This window comes from Xiphophorus couchianus, chromosome 2 (genome assembly GCF_001444195.1).
Source record: "Xiphophorus couchianus chromosome 2, X_couchianus-1.0, whole genome shotgun sequence".
NCBI lineage: Eukaryota > Metazoa > Chordata > Actinopteri > Cyprinodontiformes > Poeciliidae > Xiphophorus > Xiphophorus couchianus.
The window spans coordinates 13,962,509-13,988,841 of NC_040229.1; the positions used below are offsets into that span (position 1 = coordinate 13,962,509).

The 26,333-nt window shown below is 37.7% G+C and overlaps 2 protein-coding genes across 4 annotated transcripts in view; one reads left to right on the forward strand and one right to left on the reverse strand.

Annotated features, from left to right (window-relative positions):
- Window positions 1-9,979, forward strand: part of frmd5a (FERM domain containing 5a) — a 57,339-nt gene extending 47,360 nt beyond the window's left edge. The window contains exons 8-14 of one of the 2 annotated variants that reach the window (XM_028001297.1): window positions 150-238; window positions 1,258-1,321; window positions 1,422-1,513; window positions 2,566-2,640; window positions 2,990-3,058; window positions 3,189-3,295; window positions 7,144-9,979. In XM_028001297.1, coding sequence (XP_027857098.1) covers window positions 150-238; window positions 1,258-1,321; window positions 1,422-1,513; window positions 2,566-2,640; window positions 2,990-3,058; window positions 3,189-3,295; window positions 7,144-7,730 — 1,083 coding nt within the window. In that variant the 3' untranslated portion in view covers window positions 7,731-9,979. The remainder of the gene's footprint in view (window positions 1-149; window positions 239-1,257; window positions 1,322-1,421; window positions 1,514-2,565; window positions 2,641-2,989; window positions 3,059-3,188; window positions 3,296-7,143) is intronic. The other variant, XM_028001307.1, reaches the window with a different exon arrangement.
- Window positions 9,980-14,750: 4,771 nt separating this feature from the next.
- On the reverse strand, window positions 14,751-25,420 carry blm (BLM RecQ like helicase). Of its 2 annotated transcripts, XM_028044049.1 has the most exons (22): window positions 25,087-25,420; window positions 24,466-24,526; window positions 23,754-24,375; window positions 23,512-23,647; window positions 22,801-22,907; window positions 22,598-22,712; window positions 21,870-22,507; window positions 21,406-21,582; window positions 21,065-21,183; window positions 20,670-20,783; window positions 20,492-20,590; window positions 20,251-20,399; window positions 20,040-20,146; window positions 19,614-19,774; window positions 19,295-19,490; window positions 18,415-18,605; window positions 18,176-18,320; window positions 17,885-18,084; window positions 16,743-16,935; window positions 16,546-16,668; window positions 16,264-16,450; window positions 14,751-15,788 (listed from the first exon to the last, which is right to left on the reverse strand). In XM_028044049.1, the coding sequence occupies exons 1-22, from the start codon at window positions 25,179-25,181 to the stop codon at window positions 15,617-15,619; spliced, it is 4,107 nt and encodes a 1,368-aa protein (XP_027899850.1). In that variant the 5' UTR covers window positions 25,182-25,420; the 3' UTR covers window positions 14,751-15,616. The 2 variants fall into 2 exon arrangements, with proteins under 2 accessions (XP_027899850.1, XP_027899840.1); XM_028044039.1 differs by having other exon boundaries at window positions 23,754-24,526.
- Between the last annotated feature and the right edge of the window lie 913 nt (window positions 25,421-26,333).

A 26,333-nucleotide genomic window follows, 5' to 3' on the forward strand; every position in this document is an offset into this window, starting at 1 on the left:
CATCCTACCATCACTGTTGCAACAAAACATAATTTTATTTTATGGCCTTTTACCTACCTTTGTGTCTCAAAAATTTGTCCATATCTCTATGTCTTCTGTTTTGTTTTTTGTTGCATCTAAATCTGATTGTATATCTTAAAATATTTTAGGATGTGTCGGGGAACCCCGCTTTTCTCGCCTTCACGCCATTTGGCTTTGTGGTTCTTCAGGGAAACAAGAGAGTTCACTTTCTTAAATGGTGAGAGCAAACATGAAGACTCTTAGATAGATATGATATGCTAACACTCACGCCTTCATATAAAGTGCAGATAAGTAAGTAACTTGAGGATAAGTGGCTTGGCCAGGACCACATCAACATGCAACAGGAGGAAGCTGGAAACTAACATGCAACTTTGTGATTGAAAGACCATTAGTCTACCCACTAAAACCATTTATGTGTATTAGAAAATAGTTAGGGCCAATCACAGAACCTTGTTATACACCAGAAGCAAATTTGATTAATTTAAAGGCAATTTATTTATTTGGACATGTTTATCTATTTTCTATAAAGTGACTTTATCCATTTCCTCTTATGACAAAACTCCAAAGCTTTCTCATCATGGTCTGTGGCATCTTGTGTGGACGTCAGACAGCACAGACTTAAAAAAAGAGGCAGGCCTTTACTTTATGTAGTCTGACATACCTGTTCTTTGTTATTTATAACATGATGTGTACTACAGCTGGTTGTACAGCCACTGTCAACAGCCTGTTCATCTGCCTGTGCCTGTGCCTCGAGACAGCGGCTAACAGATGGCTAATTACAGAAGCTAGATGTGTTGAACATCTTAGCAGAAAAGTGGCTCATACCAACAGCATTTACTGGCGAAAGATATAATAGGTCATTTAAAAACACCTACAACAGAGTAATTTTGTTTTCTTTAACTGGTATGATTGTTGCCATCAATAATCATACCAAGGTGGCCTTGGTATGGCCACCTTGGTATGATGGTGGTATGGCAAATGTAACATGCACTTTTGTGTATTTTTAATAGCTTACTTTGTTGGCCTTCAGTTGTTCTCCAGCTTCCCTCATCCTCTATTCTCTCTTTCCCTTCCTCTGGGGAATATTATCACTAATTTGTTTTGTCAGCTTAACATGGAGCGCCTTGGCTGTTTATGTGATCTCAAAGTGGCTGCATGAATATTTAAAGAGGTTGTGGCTCTCTGTTTCTGCTCGGCTGTACGTGTACCCGTGATTGCGCTTGCTCTCCCGGACAGGAACGAGGTGTCCAAGCTCAAATTTGAGGCCAAGACTTTCCACATATATGCAAATCAGAAGGAGGTGAGCAAGTGAATTTATTTAATGTGTCTTGCTTTGGAGTGTGGCGTTTTGTCACAGCTGGCTAATCTTTCCCGCAAATCTCTATATCTCTGTTGTGCAGGACAGAAAGATCATTTTAACATACTTTGCGCCCACGCCAGAGGCATGCAAGCACCTATGGAAGTGTGGTGTGGAGAATCAGGCGTTTTACAAGTGAGTCTGCAGCTTTCATATCTTATTAGGCTGTTTTTTTTGCCCTCTCTCCATCCCTGAACAGTGTCAGACAGGATACCATCACATCATGATGGTGTCCTTAAAACCCCTTCCCTTCAGCTTGTTTATCAACTGGAGAAGTGAGATGTGAGGTCATGCTGATTTTTAGACTCCAAACACTTCAGTGCTTTTCTTGATAGATGCTTCCAATGTCTTATCCATGAGAGACAGGTCAGGATCTCCATGATCTACAGCTGATAGAAGTTGATTAACAAAAGGCAGTTAGTCTGGGGTGCTGGGAAGAATGCTAGCACCATGGTTAGAGGCTATAGTTTTCAACATAGCTGTCCTGAGTTTGATTGGGACATTTCCTTCTGTCTCCCCTTTATTTACTGTACAATAAAGGTCATTAGAACCTAAAAACCGAGTCTGTCCTCAGTGGTTAAAAGAGGTGCAGTAAAGACAGCTCTTCTACTGAAGCATGTGAAGGGGTTTTTAGGTCTGACTCTTTTTCTTTTGTTTTCCACTTTTCAGACTTTTAAGCACATATAGCCCAAAATGCTGCCATTTTCAGATAAAGCACAGGTGTCAAACTCCAGTCCTCAAGGGCCGGTGTCCTGCAGTTTTTAGATGTGCCACAGGTACAAAATACTGGAATGAAATGGCTTAATTACCTCCTTCTTGCGTAGATCAGTTCTCCAGAGTCCTGCTAATGACCTAATTATGCTATTCAGGTGTGGTGCAGCAGAGGCACATCTAAAAGTTGCAGGACACCCCTGACCTATAGAATATGCTTAGCTAACCTGTGAGTGTCACTAAAAACCCTGTGTATATTATCTATATTGTGCAATGCAAATAGATATTAGTTATTCTGTTTTCTGTTCCTAGTACTGTTTTTTTTGTTTTTGATTTTGTTTTTTACGCATTTCGTCATAGTTTGCTACTGGCAAGCAAATCATGGAGAAAATAGTAGTTTGTTTAATGATTCTTTTTTTCTGTCCTTTCTGTAAATTTAACTGACTTGTTTCTTTTTTTTCCTTTCGTTTGGTCAGACTTGAGAAGTCCAGTCAGGTTCGCACCGTCTCCAGCAGCAACCTGTTCTTCAAGGGCAGCCGTTTCCGCTACAGGTAAGACTACCCAGCAAGGCAGCCTGAGTGATAACAGGGAGGAGAGGACATTGAAACTAAAAAACACAGTTGGAGGTGGATATAATTATTTCCAGAGGATGTGACCTCCCGACCTTTTGTGCTGCTTCTTCCCAGAGGATGGTTGTGACACCTAAAAGGAGAGGGGAGGTAGAGGTGGAAATGAAGGGCAACTGATCACACTTTGAAACTGCTAACATGTGTATAGCAGCATGTATGCTCTTGTACTATACTTACTTATTACTGCAGTGATACTTTGATGTAATCTGACTGTCTATGTTTTAATGTATTTAAAACTTCCCATGTGTACTGTTTCTTTATCTTAAAACAGTGGAAGAGTAGCGAAAGAGGTAATGGAGCAAAGTGCCAGAATCAAACGTGAACCTCCAGAAATACACAGGTACGGTAAAAATTACCTCACATACTTAGTTGTTGTTGTAGATATCTCTACAGCACTGCCTCCTACTGATTACATTCTGCTTACTTCTTTTATATTGAAACCTGTATTATGTTTTTTTTTAAAATAACAGGTCTGGCCTTGTGCCCAGTAGGAGTTGTCCATCCATCACCCATGGGCCTCGCCTCAGCAGTGTTCCCCGTACACGTCGGAGAGCTGTGCACATATCTATCATGGAGGGTAAGAAAATAGTTACTGGGAGATAAAACCCATGTGTTTCTCAATAGCAAGCCAATCATACATTCCTAACATTTGAACATTTTCTATTTTATCAAGTTGTAACCTGGAGTTTCAAAACTTTTTCTGAGATTTAATATCAGAAACATAACACAGAGAGTTGTATAAATGTGAAGTGAGATGAAAATGAAACATGGTTTCCAACATGTTTATGAAATAAAATTGTTCACATGTCTTTAACGTACTTTACCTTGAAGTCCTAAAATAGAATCCACGTCATTAGATATCATTTACTACATGATTAGAGTCTAAATGGTATGTGTAGAGGAAAGCTAACTCTGCACACAATCCTTGTAGTGATGTCACATGGTGGTGTCGGCATCATGCTGTGGGGTTGTGTTTCTTTAGCAGGATCAGAGCAGCGATGGTATCTGTTGAAAATTTTGAAAACCAGGTATCATTTTCCTTCCATCACACTTACTCGTTTTGGTGTTTTTGATCTATCACCTAAAATCCTAATGGAGCACTTTGAATTATGAGTTTGTACTGTGACAACTTGCAGAAATAGTTCAAGCCCAATGAATGCTTTTGCAAGACACAATCCTTTATTTTATGTATCCGCAATGTCTCTGACTCTGAACTCAAACAGAATTAGAGAGCCTCTGGGCCTGTTTTTAGAGAATTCCTCCCCTCTCTTGAGCTGAACATCTCAAACTCTCACGTTCTTCCTGAAACTGGAGCCGTTTGAGTTCATGTCAAAACAGGCTACTGCAGGCGTGAGCATCGCTCAGTCACTTTGACACAGTTCAGCAGAGCCTTTAAGTTATGTGGGTACGCTTGTGTTTCTGTTCTGTCAACATACTGCCATCTGAAGTTACTTGCGGTCTTCTGCTCCAGAACCGATTGGTAAAGCAGTGACACATGGTCATACTCTTAACTTTATGCTCTGTGTACAATAATATGGATGGAAGACAGAAGTAGGTGTGTCGTATATATTAAGCAGAGCAGTAAGACTTTCCCACCATCGGTGTGTGCTGACTAGATGTCTTAGGGAGGTATAAATACCTCAGCTGAAAATAACCAGGGTCTTCTGCTCCATGTATGTCACTGGCCTGGGTGGGGCCAAGCTGGGAGGCTAATGCTGCTGATCATAGCAGTGCCCGCAGAAAGCCACTGTTTCCCCCTCTGTCAGAAGCAATAAAGACATTAACCCGAAGCCTGGACTTTGGGCAGGGACCATAACGACAGAACAGGCTTCTGCATGCTGCAGCCATGGTGAAGTGTCTGATCCGCATCACCACTCGGGTGAACGTTCACCTGCGTATGATCAACCACTGCTACCGGGATGTAAAGGTCCGCGTGCTGAGCTTGGGGCCTCGTATGCTGGGCAAGGCCCTCGGCGTCCTGCCCCTCTACCCTTCCCTGATGGGGCAGCAGGAGCCCAGTAGACTCAGTCCTCGTCTGGGTACTCCACTGCCCTGTTCTCACGCCAGTGGTCCTGCAGGTAAAGTGGGCTCAAATGAAGCTTTTTTTGTTTTGTTTTCTTATCGGTTTTTTGCATATTTATTGTGGTAAAGAGACACACTTCATGCAGTTCCCTGTGTTTCTTGGTTATTTGGTTTCAGCTGTTGTTTTAAAGGAAAACTTTTGTTGACTATTGTTAATGTCAACAGAGGTTTGAATTTTAGATGTAATCCTTTCTGCTATTCTAAGAGTCTAAAACAATATTTCTATGACCTGTTTTCTCATGAAATGCTTAAATTTAATCCCCCTCATTTTACAGTAACGGTGTAATGTTGCTGCTCTGACCCTTGTGAGAATGTGATACCATCAGCAAAGTACTCTGCCATGGCTCATATTTACTGTAGAGCGTCTTTCCTTTACTGTACTTTTATCATTTGCAGCAGAGTGGACAATTTATAATCTGACTTTTTAAACCCTGCTAGTAAATATTTGTTGTTTGATTTAGGGGACTTGGCTATAGCCAAGCTCAGCAACAGGGGGACACAAAAAACTTTCAAAATCAGATTGTCCTAAATTATGTGTTCCAGCAAAAGAACAAGAACTAATTCATCATATTTAAGCACATTTTTCTTTACATCATTCTGGCTTATTCTGGATATTAAAAATGTCATGATTAAAAATATTTCTTAAGTTTTATATTTGTGCATTTTGAAATGTGCAACACATTGTCAACAGAGTTGAAGTTTATTCAAATAATGTAGTTCCCCCCTTTCATATGATGGTAATTTGTAACTTGTACAGTTCATATTGGCTAATGAAACTTCATAGTGAATTTCTAATAATTGAAGTATTCTTGTGATTACAGGAATTATTTGAGGCTGTGTATTAAATTGTTTAAGCATTTCAGCAAACTTTAACATAGATTAATGAGAAAGCTCAAAATTCAAGGCAAGGCAGCGTTGTACCTTATATCTTACCTTATGGATGCTGTTGCTGAAACATATCTGTTTAGTATTTCTTGCCCGAGGTTGAATTCTCTTGTTATTCTAGTTGGAAAGTCCCTGAAATACAAACTGTATTCATTGATGTTTTGATTCTAAGAAAAGCATTATCGGACACAGGGTGTGACTGTCTCCGCTCTATGGCAGACCTCCAGTGAGCCAAAAGGACATGAAAATCTCAATCTTCAGAAATACATTGCAGCTTGTCCATGAACGGCACACGCATTACTGTTGAAACCAGACATTAAAAGACACTCAAAACCTTTTGATTTTTACTGTCAGGCATTAAATAAAACTAAACCTTCCTTCTTGGGTTTGATTAGGTTTACCAATCAAACCCAAATTCCCATTTGCCAAATGACAGAATAAAGAGCAAGATATGTTTTTTATTAGTTTATTTTTTTTGATAAACTAACACCAAATAGTATTGTATTATTAGTATTGTACCATAGTACAATAGTAATACTAATAATACTAATATTTATGGTACAAATAAATACATTTGTAACACATTCCACCTCTTGGCTTTAGCTTTGGTTGTTACCCTGCTAGGTGACAAATATTCACTGCAGTCTAAAGTCTCTTGCAGCCTCTATAAACTTTTCGTCAAGTATTAAGAGTGTATTTAGTGCCATTCATTCACCCATCAAAACTGACGAGCTTCCATGTTCCTGCTGAAATAAAGCAGGATGATGCTGCTAACTCCATGTAGCAATGGTGTATTCAGGTGATGTTAAATCTTGTTTTTCTTGGTGTTGTACAACCAGGTCAAAAATGTTGCAGTCATTTGACAAGAGCACCTTTATCCATGTGTTTGATACTTCTCCTATAATTTTTAGTAAACTACAATTTGGACTTTTTAACTTTTAACTGTTTTTTTTTAGGGAGGTTTGGGGGTTGTTTTTGCCGGTATTCTATAAAAGCCAAATTTGTGCACTGCTAATAATTCTCCTAATAACAGATTCTCCCACTGAAGCTTTGGGTCTCTGCGGCTCCCCAAAAGTTACCACAGGCCTCTCGGATGCTTCTCTTATTACTGCTCCTCTTGCCCTGTCTATTGCTGGATGATGGTTTGGATGGTGAGATGTTTGAGATGAGAAGTTAGAAATAGTATTTTATAAGCTGACCCTGCTTAACCTTGGTGTACCACATTTTGACACTATATTTGGCATTTTAAACTGGCTCAGCATGTGACTAAATTGTTAAATGGATTACATATTTGTTTACGACCATATTATCCAGACAACAGAGGAAATTCTTGGACTTGGTTGATTGATTGAGGAATGTGCTTACATTTCACATAGACATTTTAGTCTTTCAAGCTAACCTTTCCAACCTAATATTGCAGTTTTTTTTCACTTTTTGTCCTTTTACCTATTCCCCCAGGTCTGGAGTCTTTGCGTGACAGTGCCCACTCTACACCGGTGCGTTCGGTGTCCCATGGAGAGTCTTTCCTACCCCGGTCCCGCAGCCATGCTACAGATGCCAGTGAGGGGATGGCAGTCATCTCGGACGAGGCCTACAGTCCCTCAGATAGCGTCCTTCCCACCCCGGTGGCTGAACACAGCACAGACATGACCGTCTCACGCCAAATAAATGGTGCGCCCTGCAGCATCGAGGAGGAAAAGGAGTCAGAGGCGGGCACCCCGATGCGCGGGGAAGAGGGTGATTTCGGGGCGGATGGTAGAGCTGCACAGGAAGGAGCAGGGGAGGACTCAGCCCTGAGCGAGGTGGAACAGGTGAATAAGTTTGTCTTAAGCGTCCTCCGTTTGCTCCTCGTCACCATTGGACTCCTTTTTGTCTTGCTCCTCCTCCTTATCATCCTCACTGAGTCAGACCTTGACATCGCATTTTTAAGCGACATCCGTCAAACCCCCGAGTTTGAACAGTTCCATTATGAATACTTTTGTCCCCTCAGGCGGTGGTTCGCCTGCAAGCTCCGCTGGGTGGGCGGGTTGCTCATTAACAACTGAGGGTGCGGTTGTAGCATCACAAAGACAGTTCAGGTTTGTGAGAAGACGGTTAGGAGTCTGGAGTGTTGTTGAAGGACAACTTCATCCGAACCAAGAACCCAACTTCTCATCTTCCTCCTGCAGAAAACAAAACAACTTGGACCTCTCCTTCTAACACTAAGCCAGGATCTTTCTCCCACCACCTCAACTCTTTAGTTGCACACCCCTCCCTCCTACTACCATGTTTGTTTTTTTGCTTAGCAAAGCCTGAAGACATTTTTTTTTGCGTTTTTTAAGTCATTTCAGGAACTTTATTTTTACAAAAAACACAAAAGAAAAAAAATAAATTATGAAAATAAGTAACTGAGGAACCTAAAATTTATGTTTCTGTGGAATGGAATATGTTGATTTTTTTTTTTCTTGGCACAGATTAGCACTGCAGATGGTTATTTATTTCTGAGAAGCATACAGTGGGCTGTGAAAGGCTAAATACCCCAGTTGCAAGTTTCTACCGTATGTTTTAAAAAAAGTTGGATCATGACAAATAATTTCAAGACTTTTTCCATATTTAATGTGACATATTTAATTTTTCCTCAACAAATAAATAAACAAATCTGTTAGAAAAAGATAAAGTTGTTCGCCCAACCATTAAACCAATAGTTTGTTGAAGTAGCTTTTGTCGCAGTTTCAGTACTCAGTCTGTGGTACACCAAAATGCAGACATTTCTTAGAAATTATTGAAAGCTGTGATGGTAATTATTCTGGGAGGCTGCCAAGACATCAGAACTGAACAGGCTGCAGAAAATCTGCAAAGTACTAGCTGTGCTCAACAGTGCAGTATATTTTTTTTATATCAAGATTTGTAACTAAGGTGACAAAGGAAGACATTTTCCCCAAACAAAAATCACTGCACAGTTTTAAAAGGACATCATTCACACAGCAAAACGTGTTAGCGGCAGCATCATAATCTGGGGTTACTTTTCTTCACAGAAAGAAAGCGGTTCCAAACACATTCAGGTATAAGAAAAAATAACATTTCAGCATCCCAGCACGCATCCAAATCAACACATGAATGGCTTCACTAAAGAAAAAGTAAAGTTTTGATTTATACAGCAGCTCACAAAGTCGTTTGGTTCCCCTGCAGAGGGTTATGAACAGGATTTGTCTTCAGAATGGGAGAGTAATCCAATATTACCAAGTCATGATGTGGTATGCTGATGAGACTGGATGGTGAAACTGAATCAAAAGATGCTTCTGTAAGGTATTAGTTTCAGTTTATACACACTTCTGCAATCAAGTACGGCGCATTATTTGTTTCTAGATTTTCCCCCTAACAGATTTATGTTTTCTGTTAAATTATACAGAGCAATATCTCATATTGTAACATGGTCTATCAAAAAAAAATCTGCCTTTTTATCAGGGGTGCTTAGATATTTGAGAGCCACTGTATGTAATGAAGAGAAGAAGGGGAGGTAATGAATGTCAATCCAGGAAGTTGATTCATCTTCAAGAGATGCAAGTGAGTTAAGAGTCTGGAAAGGCCAACTGCTGCGATGGAGTCAAGGTCTTTTGATGTCTATTCATTATCATAATAAGATAAAGAGCTGGTTAACCTCTTTATAAAAGACCGAGAGGAATAGCTTGAAAAGGGAGAAAAGAGATGTTAAAATGGAAAACAGACAGGGTGATTACCAAATGCCTTTTTTGAAAACATATTTATGACTGTTTAGATTTTTGGGGGCAATGGCTTAAGTCTTGTTGAACATCCATATACAGCGCTATACAAGATCAGCTGACGGATATGAAAGTAGTTTTTCAATTATTTTCTAAGAATCCAGTGAACTAAAGCTGTAGTGTCATGTGGCCCGATACTGTCTGATGCAATTAGAGAAATCCTCACGATGAGCAAAGATTCACTGGCACTAGTAGATACTGTTCTAGCTAGATGTGCAATGCTGATGTGATTTTTATTAAGTACTTTGAATGTGCTCATTTATTTGCTTTTATTTTATTGTTTTGTTTTCATCAAATTGAAATTCAATGAATTTCAGTTACTTTTTTTATGAAGAGCTTGATCTATTTTGGTTTCAGCCTTGCCCTTCAGTTTCTGTATTATACTATATTATTACAACTGCTAGAATAAGAGCAATGATGTACATTTTTGTACAAAATAGTTTGTTTCCTATTATATATCGACAGTTTTTTTTCCATGTATATTTTACCAGAACTGAAATGTTATTTTGTTATTGAAGATTAAATTATACCCTTTTTAGCACCGCGTTTCAAGTGAGGTCAGACACGTTGGAGACGTGGAAGGGATTGGGGAAAAAAAATGTTGAACGGGACTTTTTTATCAAGACTCACTCACCAGTTATCACATCTCCCTTCACTATCAATAGTCAGTCTAAAGTCTGCAGTGTACGTGTAGTTATTACAGATTAACTTCAGATATGATTTATTGGTGCCGATCATTGAAAAATACAATTTTATCTGTTGTACCTTTACCTGAAGTTATTTTACGTGAAAGAAGAGATACAGCACCCTCAATACTTCCTGTTACTTTTTTTTGGTAAAGATGTGTAAAAAGTCTTAAAATGGATTAAACTTTCATGATAGTAACACAAGTTCACACTTAATTTTTTTAAGGTACAAGTTTTAATGTGTCTGAATTTATTCAGTGGGGCCAAAAATACAGCTTTTTAAAAAATCCCCGCTGTAGAACCTTTTACCATTCGGACAGCTATTAGCCTTCATTTCACAATGTTTGAGCATACAGTACATACAGAGGGACTTCTCATCCAGACTCTTAGGTTTCTTTTATGCACTTTTCTCAACTTGCCCCTTAGGTTTTATATATTTATGACTAAAATGGTCAAAGAAAAAAGTTGATTTTATGTTTTCTGAACCACTTCTGTTTTTCTTTGGTATGTTTTGGATCATGTTTCTGATGAAAGGCCCCGAAATGACCCATTTCCAGTTGTCCATTAGAAACCATCATATTTTTATGTAAAAGGCTCCTGGCATTTCAAAGAGTTGATACAAACTATCTTGAAGATTAAACAGACCCACAGCATCACATATCCTCTATCACAGTTAACACTGAGTATTTGATCCTATAGATCTATTTTTCTTTCAAATGAAATATTATGAGAGTACATGGCACTATAAACTCTTTAAAATACTTAGAAAATAGAACGAACCAGAGATTCACAGTTCCTCCATATGACTTAACAGTGATGAGATACTTTCACATACTCTTCCTCTGTTTCACATTTTAGACTTGGTTACTCAATGATGCTTCTCTACTGCAGTTCTCCAACATCTTACCACTCTTCTAATTGTGCCCAGTGGTTAAAGGAAACAGGCCTATTTGTCATATTTACACACTAGATAAATAAATAGTCTTGGATTACCAATTCAAATAAATTATGCAGTAAAATGCTCAGATTATCTTTCAGTGATTCTTGAGAAGTGGGACAAAATGGGTTTAAATTCCCCCCCCAAAAATGTAATTATTCCTCAAGCTTATGTATACAAATATGACAAATAATGTTTTGGAAATGTAAAGATGCTTAAGGTGCAGGCTCCCAGTTGCGACATTTTTTTGAAAATTAATTTTTTTTTCCTCCCCTCCAGGGGGTCTTTTGTGGGCTCTAGTGTCCCTCATATGAAAGTAGGCTGACAGGAAAGGGGAAAAGAGGGGGGGAAGACATGCGGCAAATATCGCTGGGTCCGGGAATCGAACCACAGCACGTCCCCGAAAATTACATCTTTAATGGACCTGACCTAGAACTTTGTCATCACCAAAAATAAATCTAAAATATTTTTTTAATTACCCCATTAGTGATATTTTTACTCAGTTTTACAGACAATGCCTCTCAAGAAACAAAAGAAATATTATTTAAAACAAAAAACAACATAAAGTCCATCTGACAGAGTTGACAGTGCATGACGGAGTTGACACAGAACTGAAAGTGGTGACAAACTAGTGAGTAAAATACTTGATATATGTGAAATAATCCCATTTACTTAACTGCACATTTAAGTGAGATTTGTCAACACCATCACTGAATGTGTTACAAACTCTGATGGAATTGACATCCAACGGCATTGACAAAATGCCAAACTACCTCAATTTATATGATGTTATTCTGAAGTAGGCCATATTGTAGCTCATCAGGTCCATAAAATCTTTACAGTACACCAAAATTAACCATTTATTTCACAAAACTTCATCAAAATTTTGTAAATTGTCAGTTATGGTGTTGACATATGGTTGTGAAGAACAATTTAAGAATAAAATAGAAGAAAAAAACTAAAGAATAACATAAGCTAACCAGAGGTGCCTAGCCCTCTTAGCAAAGGAAGAGAAAGGAAGACGTCATGGGGTCCTCAGAAGTTCTGATCCCCCCCAATAATGCCTGATTTTTTTTTTTACATTCTTTTTATGTCTGACGGTGTTGACAAAAACTTGGGACAAATTTCAATTGAGTTGGAAAATATATAAAAATTATTTTTAATTCAATTTATTGATACTTTAATAATTATTTATTTGATACTTATACTTAATTGTCATAATATATTATCTTAGTATTTCTTTATTGGTTTTAAACTATTATAATGTATTGAGTTCTTCTTCAGGACAAGGGATTTTACAGACACCATCCGCCTACTACAATGTTTAAAATAAAAAAGTATTCAGCAAACACCAGGAAAATATACATTGTTGTGCTCACATGGCCCAGGTTAGTTTAGTCAGATATTTGAAAAAATTATATTTTGTGTATACTTTATTCAAATTTTTTGCTTTATCCATAGGACCTGTTTTGTCCTTCTTTTCAAGAATCGCTGCTTTATTTCAAAGGATTGAATGCCAATAAGTGTATTTTCTCTGACATTACAAATGAAATCATATTAAAGACAATGTTTTTTTGTATTTTACTGTGAGATTATGGTAGGACAATAAAAAAGGGATTTATTTTAAGGTCTCTTACACATCTTTACCACGGTTGCTAATATATGGAGAGGGTGCACAGCTGTAAGCCTGATTCACTGCATCAACAGACCAATAAATAGAAAACAGTTGATTGACTATTGATCTAATTTACTTACAGTATATTTCTGTGACAATACATTAGATAAACTGGAATTGACATGATTTGTTTATTGATGTATTGAATTGCCAGTTACTTTCACAAATATTGCCAAGTTTGTCTGCTGCAGTTTAAGCATTTTATTTTGTTGGTTAAGTAAACATAAACAGATTAGAGATTCTTTGTATTTAAATCAAACTGTTGACTCTCCTGCATGTCAGCTTCAGGGAGCAATGGCCATAATGGCTGCTGGATGGTGGCTAAATTCTGGCCTTTTTTTGTAACTGTGTGTGAGAACAGAAACAATTCAAGTTGATAGTGGTAGATGGAGAAATTGAAGCAGATTAGCCAGAGACCGAAGGGAAAATAGTACAAATGAATGATCTGAAACAGCTTGGCAATAGAAAGCACTTTTTTATTATCTGTGTGTAATGGCTGGACAGGGTTCTCTTTTTTTAACCTTCCTGCAGCTGCTCCTCTGAAGGCCTGGAGGTGCTACTTTTCTGTCTGCTCTGGTGTAATACGAGCCCATCAGTCCTGATGGGGGAGTAGCAAGTTCTCTGGGATTGTGGCTGGATCCTCTCCCGTAGCTCAGTATATTTCTCAGTCAGTGGTAATCACTGTTGCAGCCAACATTTTATATCAAACCAACAGAGCTACACTAGAAGGCAACCTGTCCTCCACTTCAACTGGGAACTTTTTTTATTATTTCAGTATAATTACGAAGTACAGATAAAGCACACATTTCAGCACATTAGAAGACGTAGGTTTTTTTTTTTTGTATTTGTACATTTATACGTTATATTTATTACACCTTTATGGAATTCCAGAAATGCCACCATTAAATAAATAAATATTTTATTAAATGTCACTCTATTTCAAATTCAAAACAAATACATAATCTATAACATCAATAGGTGTTTAAATTTGCCACTTATTTTTTAAATTATTAATAAAAGCACATTTAACTTCAGAATTATTTGGATGTTCTGTTAACTTTACTCAGTCAAAGATCAGAATAGACACTGCTGTCATTTTTAATTGGTCAGAACTGGATTTGCTGTGCAAATGAACCAATCTGGTTCAGAAAATTGAGTTAATAATTAATTATAATTTTAGAATAGGACATATTTGAATTAACTAATTTATTTTTTATATTTATCATTGTTCGATATATAAATATTTATTAGATAAACTTTTATTTATTACCTCGTGGCACTTTTGGAATTCCATGCTTTTTCACCCAGCCATATTGTTATTAAACATTTCTTTGAAGTATGTGCAGGTGTTTGTTGACATCAGCATTATGTAGCTTTAGTGGTCTCCAAACATGCAACATCCACTATTTAAGGCAGCATTATTCTAGGAGCAATAAACTAGTTGTAGGAGCAAACGTGAGATGCACAGAAATAAAAAGTTGAATAATGTTTCATATTTCACTCATGTCTCTTTCTTGAAATAAGCACATACAAAACTGCTGCTGGAATTACTCTGACAGTAACCTACAAAGTTACAGCTGTATTGAGGAAGATAACATTTTCTAACACTTCCTGAGTTGATGTTTGTTCTGCTGTCCATTTCTGTTTTACTGACTATTGTTCCTTGTGCCTGCATCTTAAAGTAACCAAAGTGGCTGAAATGAAGGAACAGAGTTGCTTCCAGCAACAGATCTCTGCATCTTTCTCTATTTTTATGGTGAAAAGATAAGGACAACATTGTCTAAAAATGCTTAACATAATCTTGGGGGACGGTCAGATCCCATCTTGGTTTGGTGTTCAACATTTATGTCCTATTTCATGTTTACGTGTAATTCTTTTCATTTGCTTTTATTCTCTTTAACAGGAGATGAGTGTAGGTTTGGTCAGACATGCAACTATGATCAATATATTTTGTTGTCTGTGATTTATAAAGAAAATAAGGTCATCAGTACTTGAAGCAGTGTTTTAACTTTTTTTTTTGCACTGAAAGATTAAGTACTCATTTCACTTTACATGCTGAAAGCTGAGGTTTTCAGTTGATTTTTTTTCCCCTTACACCATCTCAGGCACATAAGAGGTTCCACTGATTTTCTTTTTATACTGTATTCAGAATAAATCAACTTAATTGTTAACCTAATTTTCATATTTAATCCTGGCAAGTCTTGTTGCACAACACAAATAATGAAACTTGCCATGACTTTAAATCCAGCTCTGCTTTCTGCCTCTCTGTTACTCCCAGTAGAAATCCAACACACTACGGCGCATAAATGTCAGAATATGTGCATTAACGTGTCTGGTGGTGTGATTTGTAGTTTGCCTCATTTTTTTTTTCCTTCGATTGGAAATTGTTGTTTAAATTATGTTAAATATTTAAAACATGTAAATCTTCTAAAAATTCATGTGCCAAATCCAGTTCTTGTTTCGTCTAATCCATTCCAAACCGATGTTTGTACTGTAGGCAAGCTTCTGTACAAGTCAGTATAAAATATTGTTTCTCCCCAATAGTCCCTGTATCTGGTGCCATTAAAAGAAACTATTCAAACTTGAAATAAAGAAAAACAAAAAAATGTGTCTGTCGTTGTGATTTATGTGTTCAGAATCCTCTTTCCAACAAGCAGAATACAACTATATATTTATAGAAAATCTGTTTATTACAAAAAATTCAAGATTGAGTCATTGTGCTCGTAAAATTAAAAACATCAATTTACAACAGTCACAACACAGAAAACATTTCACTAGCAGTACAGAATTACAATGTACAGCTCTTACATTAACTAGCTGTGTTACAAAACTTTAAACTAACTGAATATTTGAGATATTGAGAACAAAACCCCACTTAGCTTATGTGAGAGTAGGTTGGTTTTAAAAATGGCCGCTGGTTGCTTTGAGGCGTTGGGGCAGACAGGAATCCTAGATTTTTGCCTGCTGCAGAAGTCGTAGACCCCCGACCCGAACTCTGGGAGCCACCCCTGGAGCCAGAGGACGATTTATTGTAGCTATAGCCACGACTAAAATACACAGCGACAAAGAAAAGAGAAAAAACAGACATCAGAAAAGGAAACTTTATTGCCCTCCCCCCAAACAGATTGCAACTACTTTTAGCTTTTTTGTCACATGTGAAGTGTTTCAGATCATCAAATAATAATCAAACAGAGATAAGCAGAGGGGATGATGGTGGTAATGGCAGTAGGAGTTCATCCTGCAATTGGTAGATTGCCGGTTCGATTCACTCCGCCATTGTCATTGCCTGGTGGTCATCACTCCAGACTGTGAATACCTTTATCCAAACCAACCAAGTTTGAAGGTAGATGGACTTCTACTTTCCATATTTAATTCGGTTATCTTGATATAAAAATATAAATATAAAATTTGTCTGATGATCTGAAATTTTTAAAATGAAGAAAGAAAAACACAGAAGAAACCTGGGAGGTGGTGATTACTTTTTCACAGAGCCGATGGTAATGAAACTATGACTCTACATACCCTTTAGAGGAATAGCCTTGGTTGCCGTATGCTTTCATCTTCTTAGAATACTTGAAGAATGGAGCTTTCTTCCTCTTTTGTCCCTGAGCAGGCTGGTTGCTGAAATAGGTTGAGGACTCCGTATCGTCATCTTCTGTGCGTCTTGTGTCTATCCAGCCATTTCCAGCACTTTCAGTCTGCTCATCCACTACAGAGAAAAAAATAATAATAATCACAACAGTGTATACCACACCCATGCATGTAAAAAAAATCTTGTAATACTGAAGATGCATATCCTCCTACCAGGTAGCTGCCATTCAGAGTATTTCTGAAGAACCTTAATGACTTCAGCTCCATACTTCTCCAGTTTGTCCTCCGTCACTCCATCAATTTGTAAAAGAGCCTCCGGATCGGAAGAAAGTTTCTCTGGACGTGGGAAAGAAGAAAGTTATTAAATTCACTTCAAATCCATTTATCTGATACACAGTCTGAGAAATTACCAGATATCTTCTTCAAGGTGGCAGTGGAGAAGATGTTGTAATAGTGAAGGCCAAACGCTTTGCCCAGCTGCTTGCACAGATCTATCAGCTCCTTCAGACAATTCTGAACCATTTCCTCTCTCTTGGAGATGCTCTTCACAGCAGCTCTCTGCTTCCTGATGCTGGACGCGCTCTCTGTCTCATAGAACTCCACCTAAATGAGACCAATATGGAAGACTGTTGATTTATTCCTCAATAAATAAGACAAGAACAACAAAACAAAAAAGTCACACTGGGTCCTAAATCTGCAAAGTCCATTTGGGCACCGAAATGTAGCAATTACCTAAGATGAGTTAATACTAAAATCTGAAACGATGTAATTAGTATAACCAACTTAAAATTGAGGTTTTTTTAACATATAACAAAATAAAACATGCCTCTTCAAAACAGAAAGGCACTATCACACAGTATTTGAATGAGTGTGTAGTGCAACTAACAGTGCAGAATGATTGTTTACTATTGTAAACAGAAATCTGGCAATTTCCATGAAAAAGACTTTTTGAAATTGTATTTTTGGTCACCTATTGGCAACACAAAAAAGGATTGACTGAGCACTCATACAAGAAAGTTAGCTATGTATCTCAGATTAGATAGATAGATAGATAGATAGCATTTATTGTCATTGAACAGAATTCAACGAAATTTCCATTGCATTATGTGTTTTAATTATTTATGACACAATAATATTGGCTTCCTGGAAGGAACAACCCAAGGCTCAGGGATGAAGACAACACAGCTTCATCAGGAACGGTCAGCTACGTCAGACCGTTCCAGCTTTGCAGCAACAAATCTGTTTGCTGCAGTTTTTATTTTGTCATGCCCTTATCAGTACAAAACATCAGCTGGCATCCTTAGATTATTTTATTACATAAGTCAATAACTGTTTTCTCCTCATGTTCCTCCTGTAAGTTTACTCAAAATAATTATCTGCATCAGCAAATACTTAACAATACCTCACCACACTATCCAAGTGAAGTTTTTTTTTTTTTTTTTTCTGGACAGTCTCTTTCAAATTGTTATGGTATTAGTTTAAAAAATCAAGCCTCTCCTTAAAAAAATTTCCTAATCAGCTCTGTTGTGTAACTTGACAGGTGACCAGTTACCTCCATGTGACCAGACAGTATGTTCATTGCTTTGGGTCCAGCAGAAATGTAAGACACCGCTTGGCCATTGTTGGTGATGTAGAGATCTTCGACCAGAACATTATCTAAAACCAGTTTCTTGAAGAGACGGTCTGCATTGTGGCGAGAGTAAGCAGCTCCCATCCCAAACATTCCTGTCTGTATTTTGGCAGATTTAGCCCCTGGAGAAGATATGTTTCAAAACATGAGGTGTATAGTAAATATTGGACTTTTTTTAGTACTAGTTTTATTGCAGGAAATAAAAGCGTTTACCTATAAATATGTCCACGAGCATGTTTAGTGTCAGTCGGTTTTGCTGGGGTGTCTTTCCAAACCTTGCTCCAACTTTCTCACAGTTCTCCTCAACAAACCTCACAATCTTCTTCACATCATCAGTCACCTTCCTCAGTTTATATTCCTGCATGAAAAAAAAAGAACAACATTCAATCATTTGGGTCAAGGATGGGTCAGGTTTTCAAACCAATCTCAACAGGAAAAAAAAAGGTTCTTACATTGGGCTTGGCACAGTTATCACAGCTGACGTCCGGATGGTCTTTACAGAAGTTTCTGTTGAACTTCAGTTCTCCAAAGTAGGCGAGAAGTTGAATCCTTCTGCACTCCATCACGTTCTCACAGAAGTGCACCATGCTGTGGAGGTTGTTGTAATGAGTCGTCTTGGAGTGTTTGTTGCCTTCTTGGTCCACTGTGATGACAAAAGAACAACCAGAAACTACTAAAAGGGAGAACATTACAAATCTCCCTCAAAACTAAGAGATATTTAAAACAACAGTTTCAGTACTATTTGGAACCATGAATTGACGGTATTTATTTTGCAACAAGTTGTCATGGACGGTTAATCGAACAGTATCAAAGAAATAACAGTTTCAAATTTGGATCTATTACAACCAATATTCCCATTACTAATAAAGGAACCTAGTTCCTTATTACAAGTATCATATTATGTAATATAGATTTCTTTTTGGTTTAAGTTTTGGAGTGCTCATTTTGTGGAATACCGTCCCCTGTTTGGCATTTAGGTGCTTGTACAGTAACACAAGTATAATAATCTATTAAATTGTTATTTGTCAGCCTATCTGCAACTGGTGTCTTTACGGACATGCAGAACATATAGCGTGTCAATTATAGTTTTTTAAAAATATTGGGAATTTTTAAAGTGAGATTCTGAGATGTTGTCATCTCTTATTTGTAGTAGAAATGCGTCATGTCGCCACAGGCTTGGAGCACATGACAGAAAATAATTCAGAACCCGTCAAAGGTTTTAGTAAAGTTCTGAGACTGATTATTTAAAACTCTGTTCTAATCTTGATTCTGGTAACCAGTTCATGCCTCATAATTAATATAGTTTTATTTTTATTATTTTTTGTTACATACTGCTAATGATCCTTTTGATGCGGTGGACATCAGTATAGGAATAAAAGAGAATGCAGTGGGAGATCTCTCCATCTCTGCCGGCTCTTCCGGACTCCTGGTAGTAACCCTCCATTGATTTAGGCAGACTGGCGTGGATCACATAGCGCACATCAGGTTTGTCTATACCCATACCAAAGGCTATTGTGGCACAAATGACCTGGAGGACAAAAGAACAAATAAACCTAATCAATAGGAAGCCTCTGCATCCACCAGCAGGTGAATTAGCAGTTCCCAAATCTTTTAACATTTAACTGGGAATCTTCATGAGTTGTGATCTAACCTGGCAACCATCCTGATTGATCCATTTGCTCTGCACATATTCTCTGTTGCCATCGCTCAGTCCGGCATGATACGACAATGCCTGTATCCCTGCTCTCTTCAGACTCTCTGCCAGGGCATCGCAGTCATTACGAGACAGGCAGTATACAATGCCAGAGTCTCCTGCCAGAATGAAAAAAAGGAAACAAAACATGAAAAGTGCTGTTACATATTTCAGCAAAACTGGAGTAATGATAGTACAAAGTAATAGAAACATTACTTCTATACTGACAAAAAATCCTGTCTTTACAGCCAGACAGCTTTTTTCCTCCTCAGTAGACTGCTATTGCTGCCCTCAAGTCTTCACATACAGTTGAATTTTTAACCTTGCAGTAACAACAGCGTTCCAAAAATAGCGCCAGGATCGGAAAATGACTGAATTATTTACGTGGGTAGTGCTTCTTGATCCAGCTGATGCAGTCCTCGTCAACCTTTTTGGGTTTCTTGGGCAAAACGGCGTACTTGAGGTTTGTTCTGTTGAAACTCATGGTAAATCTGAAAAACAAACAGAAAGAATGCAGTCACTCCTGGCTATCTGAGGTCGGCGTTCAGAATTGCCGCCATAAATAAGTGATGCGGTCTGAAAGATAAACACATACACTTGTGGTTTACTCATGTTTAGCTGGTTGAGGATGTCTTTCTGCACACGGGGGGTGGCGGTAGCTGTCAGGGCCATCACTGGTATGTTGGGAAACTTCTGACGCAGTTCATGCAACTTCTTGTAGTCTGGACGAAAATCATGGCCCCACTGAAAAACATAGGGATAATTTTATGGTTAATTAAGATTGATTAAAAAATGTAAGCATAGTTGTCTGTACACACACAAGTGCAACAACATACCTGACTGACACAATGTGCCTCATCGATGACAAAGCGGGCTAGAAGGCCTCGCTCATACAGGTTCTGCAGAGCAGAGATCAACCTGTTGCTTGCACTCACCTTAAAGGAAAAAGAAAACCACCAAACTTATATATAAATAAAATTTTAAATTTTACAAACACAAATCACTAAAACTCACCTTTTCAGGTGTGGCATACAGCAGTTTAATGATTGGGTCTTTGCGGGAGAGCTGCATATAAATCCTTCCTGCCTCACTGTCACTTTTATCACCAGACAGACTTGTTGCTGGAATCTGAAATTTAGGTAGAAGTTAATTTACTTTATATTTTATTGCGTGTGGTGAAGCAAACTAAATATTACAACAACTTATCTAATCTTATATTCAATGCAAAAAAAAAGAATGACTAAGCAAAGAATGAATGAGGAAAAAATGAGGGAAAAAAAAATAAAAATCACAAAAATGTAACTTTATTGTTTGGTTAACATTCCTTCCAGCTGAGCAATGAGTTTAATCACCTTATGCCAACAGCTTCCATACACAACATTCAACTGGTGCCTGACAAACATACTCACATCTAGAGTGGTAAGTTTCTGGATCTGGTCAACAATAAGCGACTTAAGTGGAGAAACAACAACAGTCACTCCAGATGAGAGACAGGCAGGCAGCTGGTAGCACAAACTTTTACCCCCTCCTATAAAAAGCACACCAAGGTGAGAAAAGAGGTTATTTTTCACGCTGGTTGTTAGATTAATTGAAAACATCTGAGACAGGATGCTAAAAATGCAGCAGATTGTTATTGTTGACATCCAGATTTTTGGAATAAATGCCAGAGACAACATTCTTTCAAAAATGGTAACCAAAAGAATTTGCCACTATATGAACTAAACTATAACCGAAGTTTGCTTAAACCAACCTGTTGGCATCAAAACAAATGCATCTTCTCTCAGCAAAGTGGCATTAATCGCTTCCAGCTGATTAAATCTGAACTGACGGAGTCCAAAACGTTTATGAAAAATCTTCATCATCTCCTGCGAATGAGGGAAGTCAAAGCCTCGGAAGCGATCGTGAGCCGGGTTTTTGAAGTTGGGCTCTAAAAAATGTGAGAAAGAAAAATAATCTGTAAAATTGAATCAATGTTAAATAAGAACATATGCAGTGTCCTGTAAAAAATAAAGATTATATAATATTGGATTAGTGCAACATGACATATTAGTTTCTTGAGAGGCTGATAAAAATACTTCTCCAGTGTAATTTACTGCCATCTAGTGACCAAATGTAAAACTACTGCCTCTAATATTTTTGGGAAAGAAAGAAAATTTTTTCCAAGTGAAAATATTCACATATTTCACTTGAAATACTGGTTGCATTTTGCCTTGCCTGGTGAATAAATCTTCTGAGGTTTTGGAGCAGAAACAGGAGTCACTGGTTTCTTGTCCCATGGCGACTTGTTTGGTCCTCCTTTTGTCACAGCAGCACATGTAGTGTTTGGGTTTTCACTCAACATAGACGAAGTTGGAGGTTCATCAAAGTAATCAGGGATGTCAGAATCATTAAAGTCATCTATATCAAAATCGTCAACATCAAAGTCGTCTGCTTCAAAGTCTGTGGTAATTGCATGTGTTGGGGTTTTGGATTTGAGTTGCTCATCTTCCAATTTCTTGGCAGAGAAGAAAAGATCAGTATCATTAACATCAGAGCTTGTTTTCTCTGAGAGACTAAAATGTGGTTTTGTGAAACTTTGGGCTGATGGAGAGTCGCAAATACTGCTTTCCGTCTTATTCCAGGGCTTTAAACTGGCACTGTCCAAGTTATCAGAGTCATAGTCCACAGAGATTACTGACAATCTTTGGGAATTCAGAGGTTTCTTAGTGTCCAAAAAGAGGGAACTGCTGGGAGACGTCAGACTAGATGCACTACAACTGGAAAAAGTTTCTTTGTAGCTGGTGTCAGAAATCACTGTGCTGTCCGGCTGCGGCATACGCAAAGAATCAACCCCACAAGCAAGAATCCTTTTCCTGTAAGAAAAAAGGGAATGACTGCAGTCACACTTAGATTCAACCAAATAAGACATTAGCACATCTTCTGCTGAGTATAAGTGAACAAACCTATAAGCCCTCTTCAGCAAAAGTTCATTCCCACAGGTCAAAGCTATCAGTTCATGTTCGGGGATGGAATCAACCAGAGTACAGATGGACTCCATAATGATGAAGAGTTGTTCCTCTGCAGGAATGAAAGAGATAAAACTGAGTACAAAAACTTTAAAAAGAAACAGAAAAGGCAAACAGAAAAGCAAGTAAATCAAACTCACTTGTTTTGTCACTGGAGAGGTTATTAGAAGGTTCAAGCAGAGTTGCAGCAGGGATGTTTGATTGGAAAAGTTTGTCTCTGCTCTGTACAATGCCTGAGTGAGTTCTTCTATAAAAAAAAAAAGAAAAAAAAACATTTTGCTGAATTTTATGAGACCTCAGGTCTGTTCCACATGCAGATGAATGGATTCAATAAGAGGGTTTAAGAAAGTCAACAATTGAATCTTGATGAAATGTATCTACTCTAAGAATATTCTCTAAAACAATAATTATTACAGTAGATTTAAATTACTATTTTCTGTTTTCCCCCAAAAAGTGTATTCAAAACTAAGAAGCATTTAAAAACTGAAGCAATTTACAAGATTTTTTTCAGTGTTCAGTAGAACAGAAGAAAAACGTTTTGTATAAATACACGTCTTTGTTGTCAAAATTACCTACTTTATCATATTAAAATTAACTCTATTCTCAATCCCATGTATGTGAGGGTGGATGAACACATAGATCAGTAGATCAATAAATGTATTCACAAACACAATGGTAAAAATATATGAAAGGATGGTCAAATGGACAGATGAACATATGGGTAGACAAGAAAATGAAATAAAGAATGGACAGAAATATTTTTCTTTACTTATCCAACCTTGGAAATCTTCTATTCAAATTTTATAGCAGGAACTCTATTTCAATAGCTGTGTGACATGACATTTGCCCACCTTGTCTCTGCTGAAGAAGGCCTATAAAAAGTCTCATCAGGAGGAGGTGAATCAGGAATATAATCCACGTCTTCCTTGGGTTCAGAGTTGTCATTTAGCTTGATCACTTTAGGATCAATCCATTTTGCCTTTTCATCTGAGAAGCACAAAAAGTATCTCACTGTGACCCGTTGTATTTTAGTTCTTATTAGGACTATGTCGGCTGTCCATATTCAAACGTTATAAACCAGAACGCCATTTACCTGTTTTATCTTTTAAAGGTTCAGACATGGTGCTGATCTCCTCATCGCTATCACTCAACACAGATGTCACATGTGGAGGAGGACAGCGCCTTCTGGTCCTTTTAACAGGAGTATCTTCCACTTCATCGTCTGGAAGCCCATCAACTAAACTAGGTTCTAATGAGACTGCTGTTTTACCAACACCGGGTTCCGGTTCTTCTTTCTCCATACAAGATTGTTCTCTGTTCTTCTTGCTTAACTCCGATTTTAAATGACCGTGGCTTTGTTTTCCAGTGAACTCTGGAAATTCTTCATCTGAGGATGACACTGTCTTGGTGACCCGTACTGATTTCTCTGAGCAGAGGGAGTCGTTTTTTGTTTTGGTAGGTGTTTCAAAGTCTTCAAAATCATCCCAGTCGTCAAAAGGTAAATCAGATAAATCTAATCCTGTGGAGCTGTTTCCTTTCCCACCACAGGAGGACGGGTTGTCGGGTTTAGCAGGAGCAGCAATCACCTTACCGCCAGTATCTGCTGGGGGTGCCTGACATGCTGAAGTGGAGTTACCGGCTAGGCTGAAATTGGACTTGGAATTTGTACTTGGAGGGAAGAAGTTGTTGATTTTGGATTTCTGAGTCCTTTCAAGCTTGTTTGAAAATGTTAAAGAAGATTTAGTCAATAAACTTTTCCCCTGCACATTCACGTTCCTGTTTGCCAAAATGTTTGGACTGTTTACCTTTGTTGGGTACTCCACTTTAGTTGTACCCGATGAAGATTGTTTTTTGAACGAGAAAGCCCTGAAAGTGCAAACACATAATAAATTCAAAAAGGAGATACAGATACAGGGGGAATATCGTGTGTCATTTTTTTAAAATCAAGCTTTAAGAACTGAAAACTATATGAAGACAATTATCTTCTTCGTTTTAGGTATGTTTTTCATGCAGCTTTTCTTTGTGTTAAATTCTTTAAATTTCTATCTTCAGACCTACTGATAGTTAATATGCTTTAAGGGTTTATTTTGTCACTTTTATGGGACTGCTGATTTTTAAATTCAGCACGGCATTTTTAAAGCACATGTACATATAATTTGTAATTGCTTTGGTAGAAGCTGCAGATTTAGCTCTCCAGAAATTGGTAACTTGACTGTTATTATCTTTATCTCAACTTTAACATTTTAATTTAAAGTGGGAAAACCTAGTTCTAAATACCCCCTTGCTACAGTTTAAAACGGATAAGCATGCATTTTTCCGAGAAAATAAAGTGAAATGACTGCTATGATACAAGCTAGCACTGTTGATAGCTCACATGTTAGCTTTTTTTTTCTTTTCGCTTTTTGCTGTAAAGAAACAGCACTTACCCCGTTTTAGGTTTAGCCAGAGACAACTTGCTGTGAGCAGCGTTGTTGTGCCTCGCCAGCTGTTCCTTCAGATTATTTTGAGGCAGACTGGACATTGTTGTTATGAAGCTGAGGTAACCTATGTTAGCTGAGGGGCTACAAGACTTCTGGTCAAGAAACTGCACTCAGTTTCCGAAACATTGCTCGCGACACCGGACGGGAGCACGTGCGTTTAGTTCTTCCAACCGCTGGTTTGCAAATCTTAAAGTGCATTAAAGTGGCGCAAAAGTTTGAGCTTCTCTTGGACCAGGAACTCAACTAAACACTGGATTTTGCGCCGAATCAATAAAACAAATTCTCATTGGCTGAAGATAAGCGCGAAAGAGCATTCTGGGAAATGCAGTCTGTAGGTGTGTAATATATCGCTGTAATATATGAGGGCCAATTTTAACTATCAAAATGACTTTCAGTAATTTGGAAATCACACATTTCAAGAATAAAAAGCCAAGTCTGGGTGATGTCCATTGATGGTTGAAATGTAAAAATCTTTCACCAGGCTTATATAAAAGGATGATTTAAATGAGCTTCTCATTTAGAAAATCAATGCAGTTTATTTAGTGCCAATTCACAGCAGCTCATCTCAAGCCACTTTTCAGAAAAAAAGATACAATTCATTTCAATTCAATCACATAAATTCCAATTAATCCTAGTTATTAACAGTGCATTAAACTTTATTATTCAAATCAGATTAGAAAGTTTCCTATCAAAGGACATCTAGCAGATAGCATTGAGTGATTGACTTGCAACATTCCTCCTGGATGAGCATGTAGCGACAGCAGACCATCACTTACGTTTTGCAGTTGACTCTACAGCAATCCACAAAAGCAATTTTCAAATTATATATATTTTTTACCCAGGGAAATCGCTACCCAAGCCAATTTGGCACTATATAAAAAAGTACTTTCCGTCTGAACTGCATGACAAGGTTGTACCAAACTGCTATCAACTATTATGGTAAAAGCCTACCCAGTCTAAAATCTTGATGATTTAATTGGTATCTTGACTTAAGTTAGTTAATTTTTTCATAATCTGACATTATTTATCTCACTAGGGTAGTGGATTCAGTTAAACTAAAATTAAACATCTTTATGGCTATTGGAGGTACACTGATTTATCTTATTTTCTTTCTTTGCAGAAAGGCATTATTACATGTTTAACTGCAATGTCTTAAATTATGCACCAACATCTAAACTGGTAAGTCTTGAAAA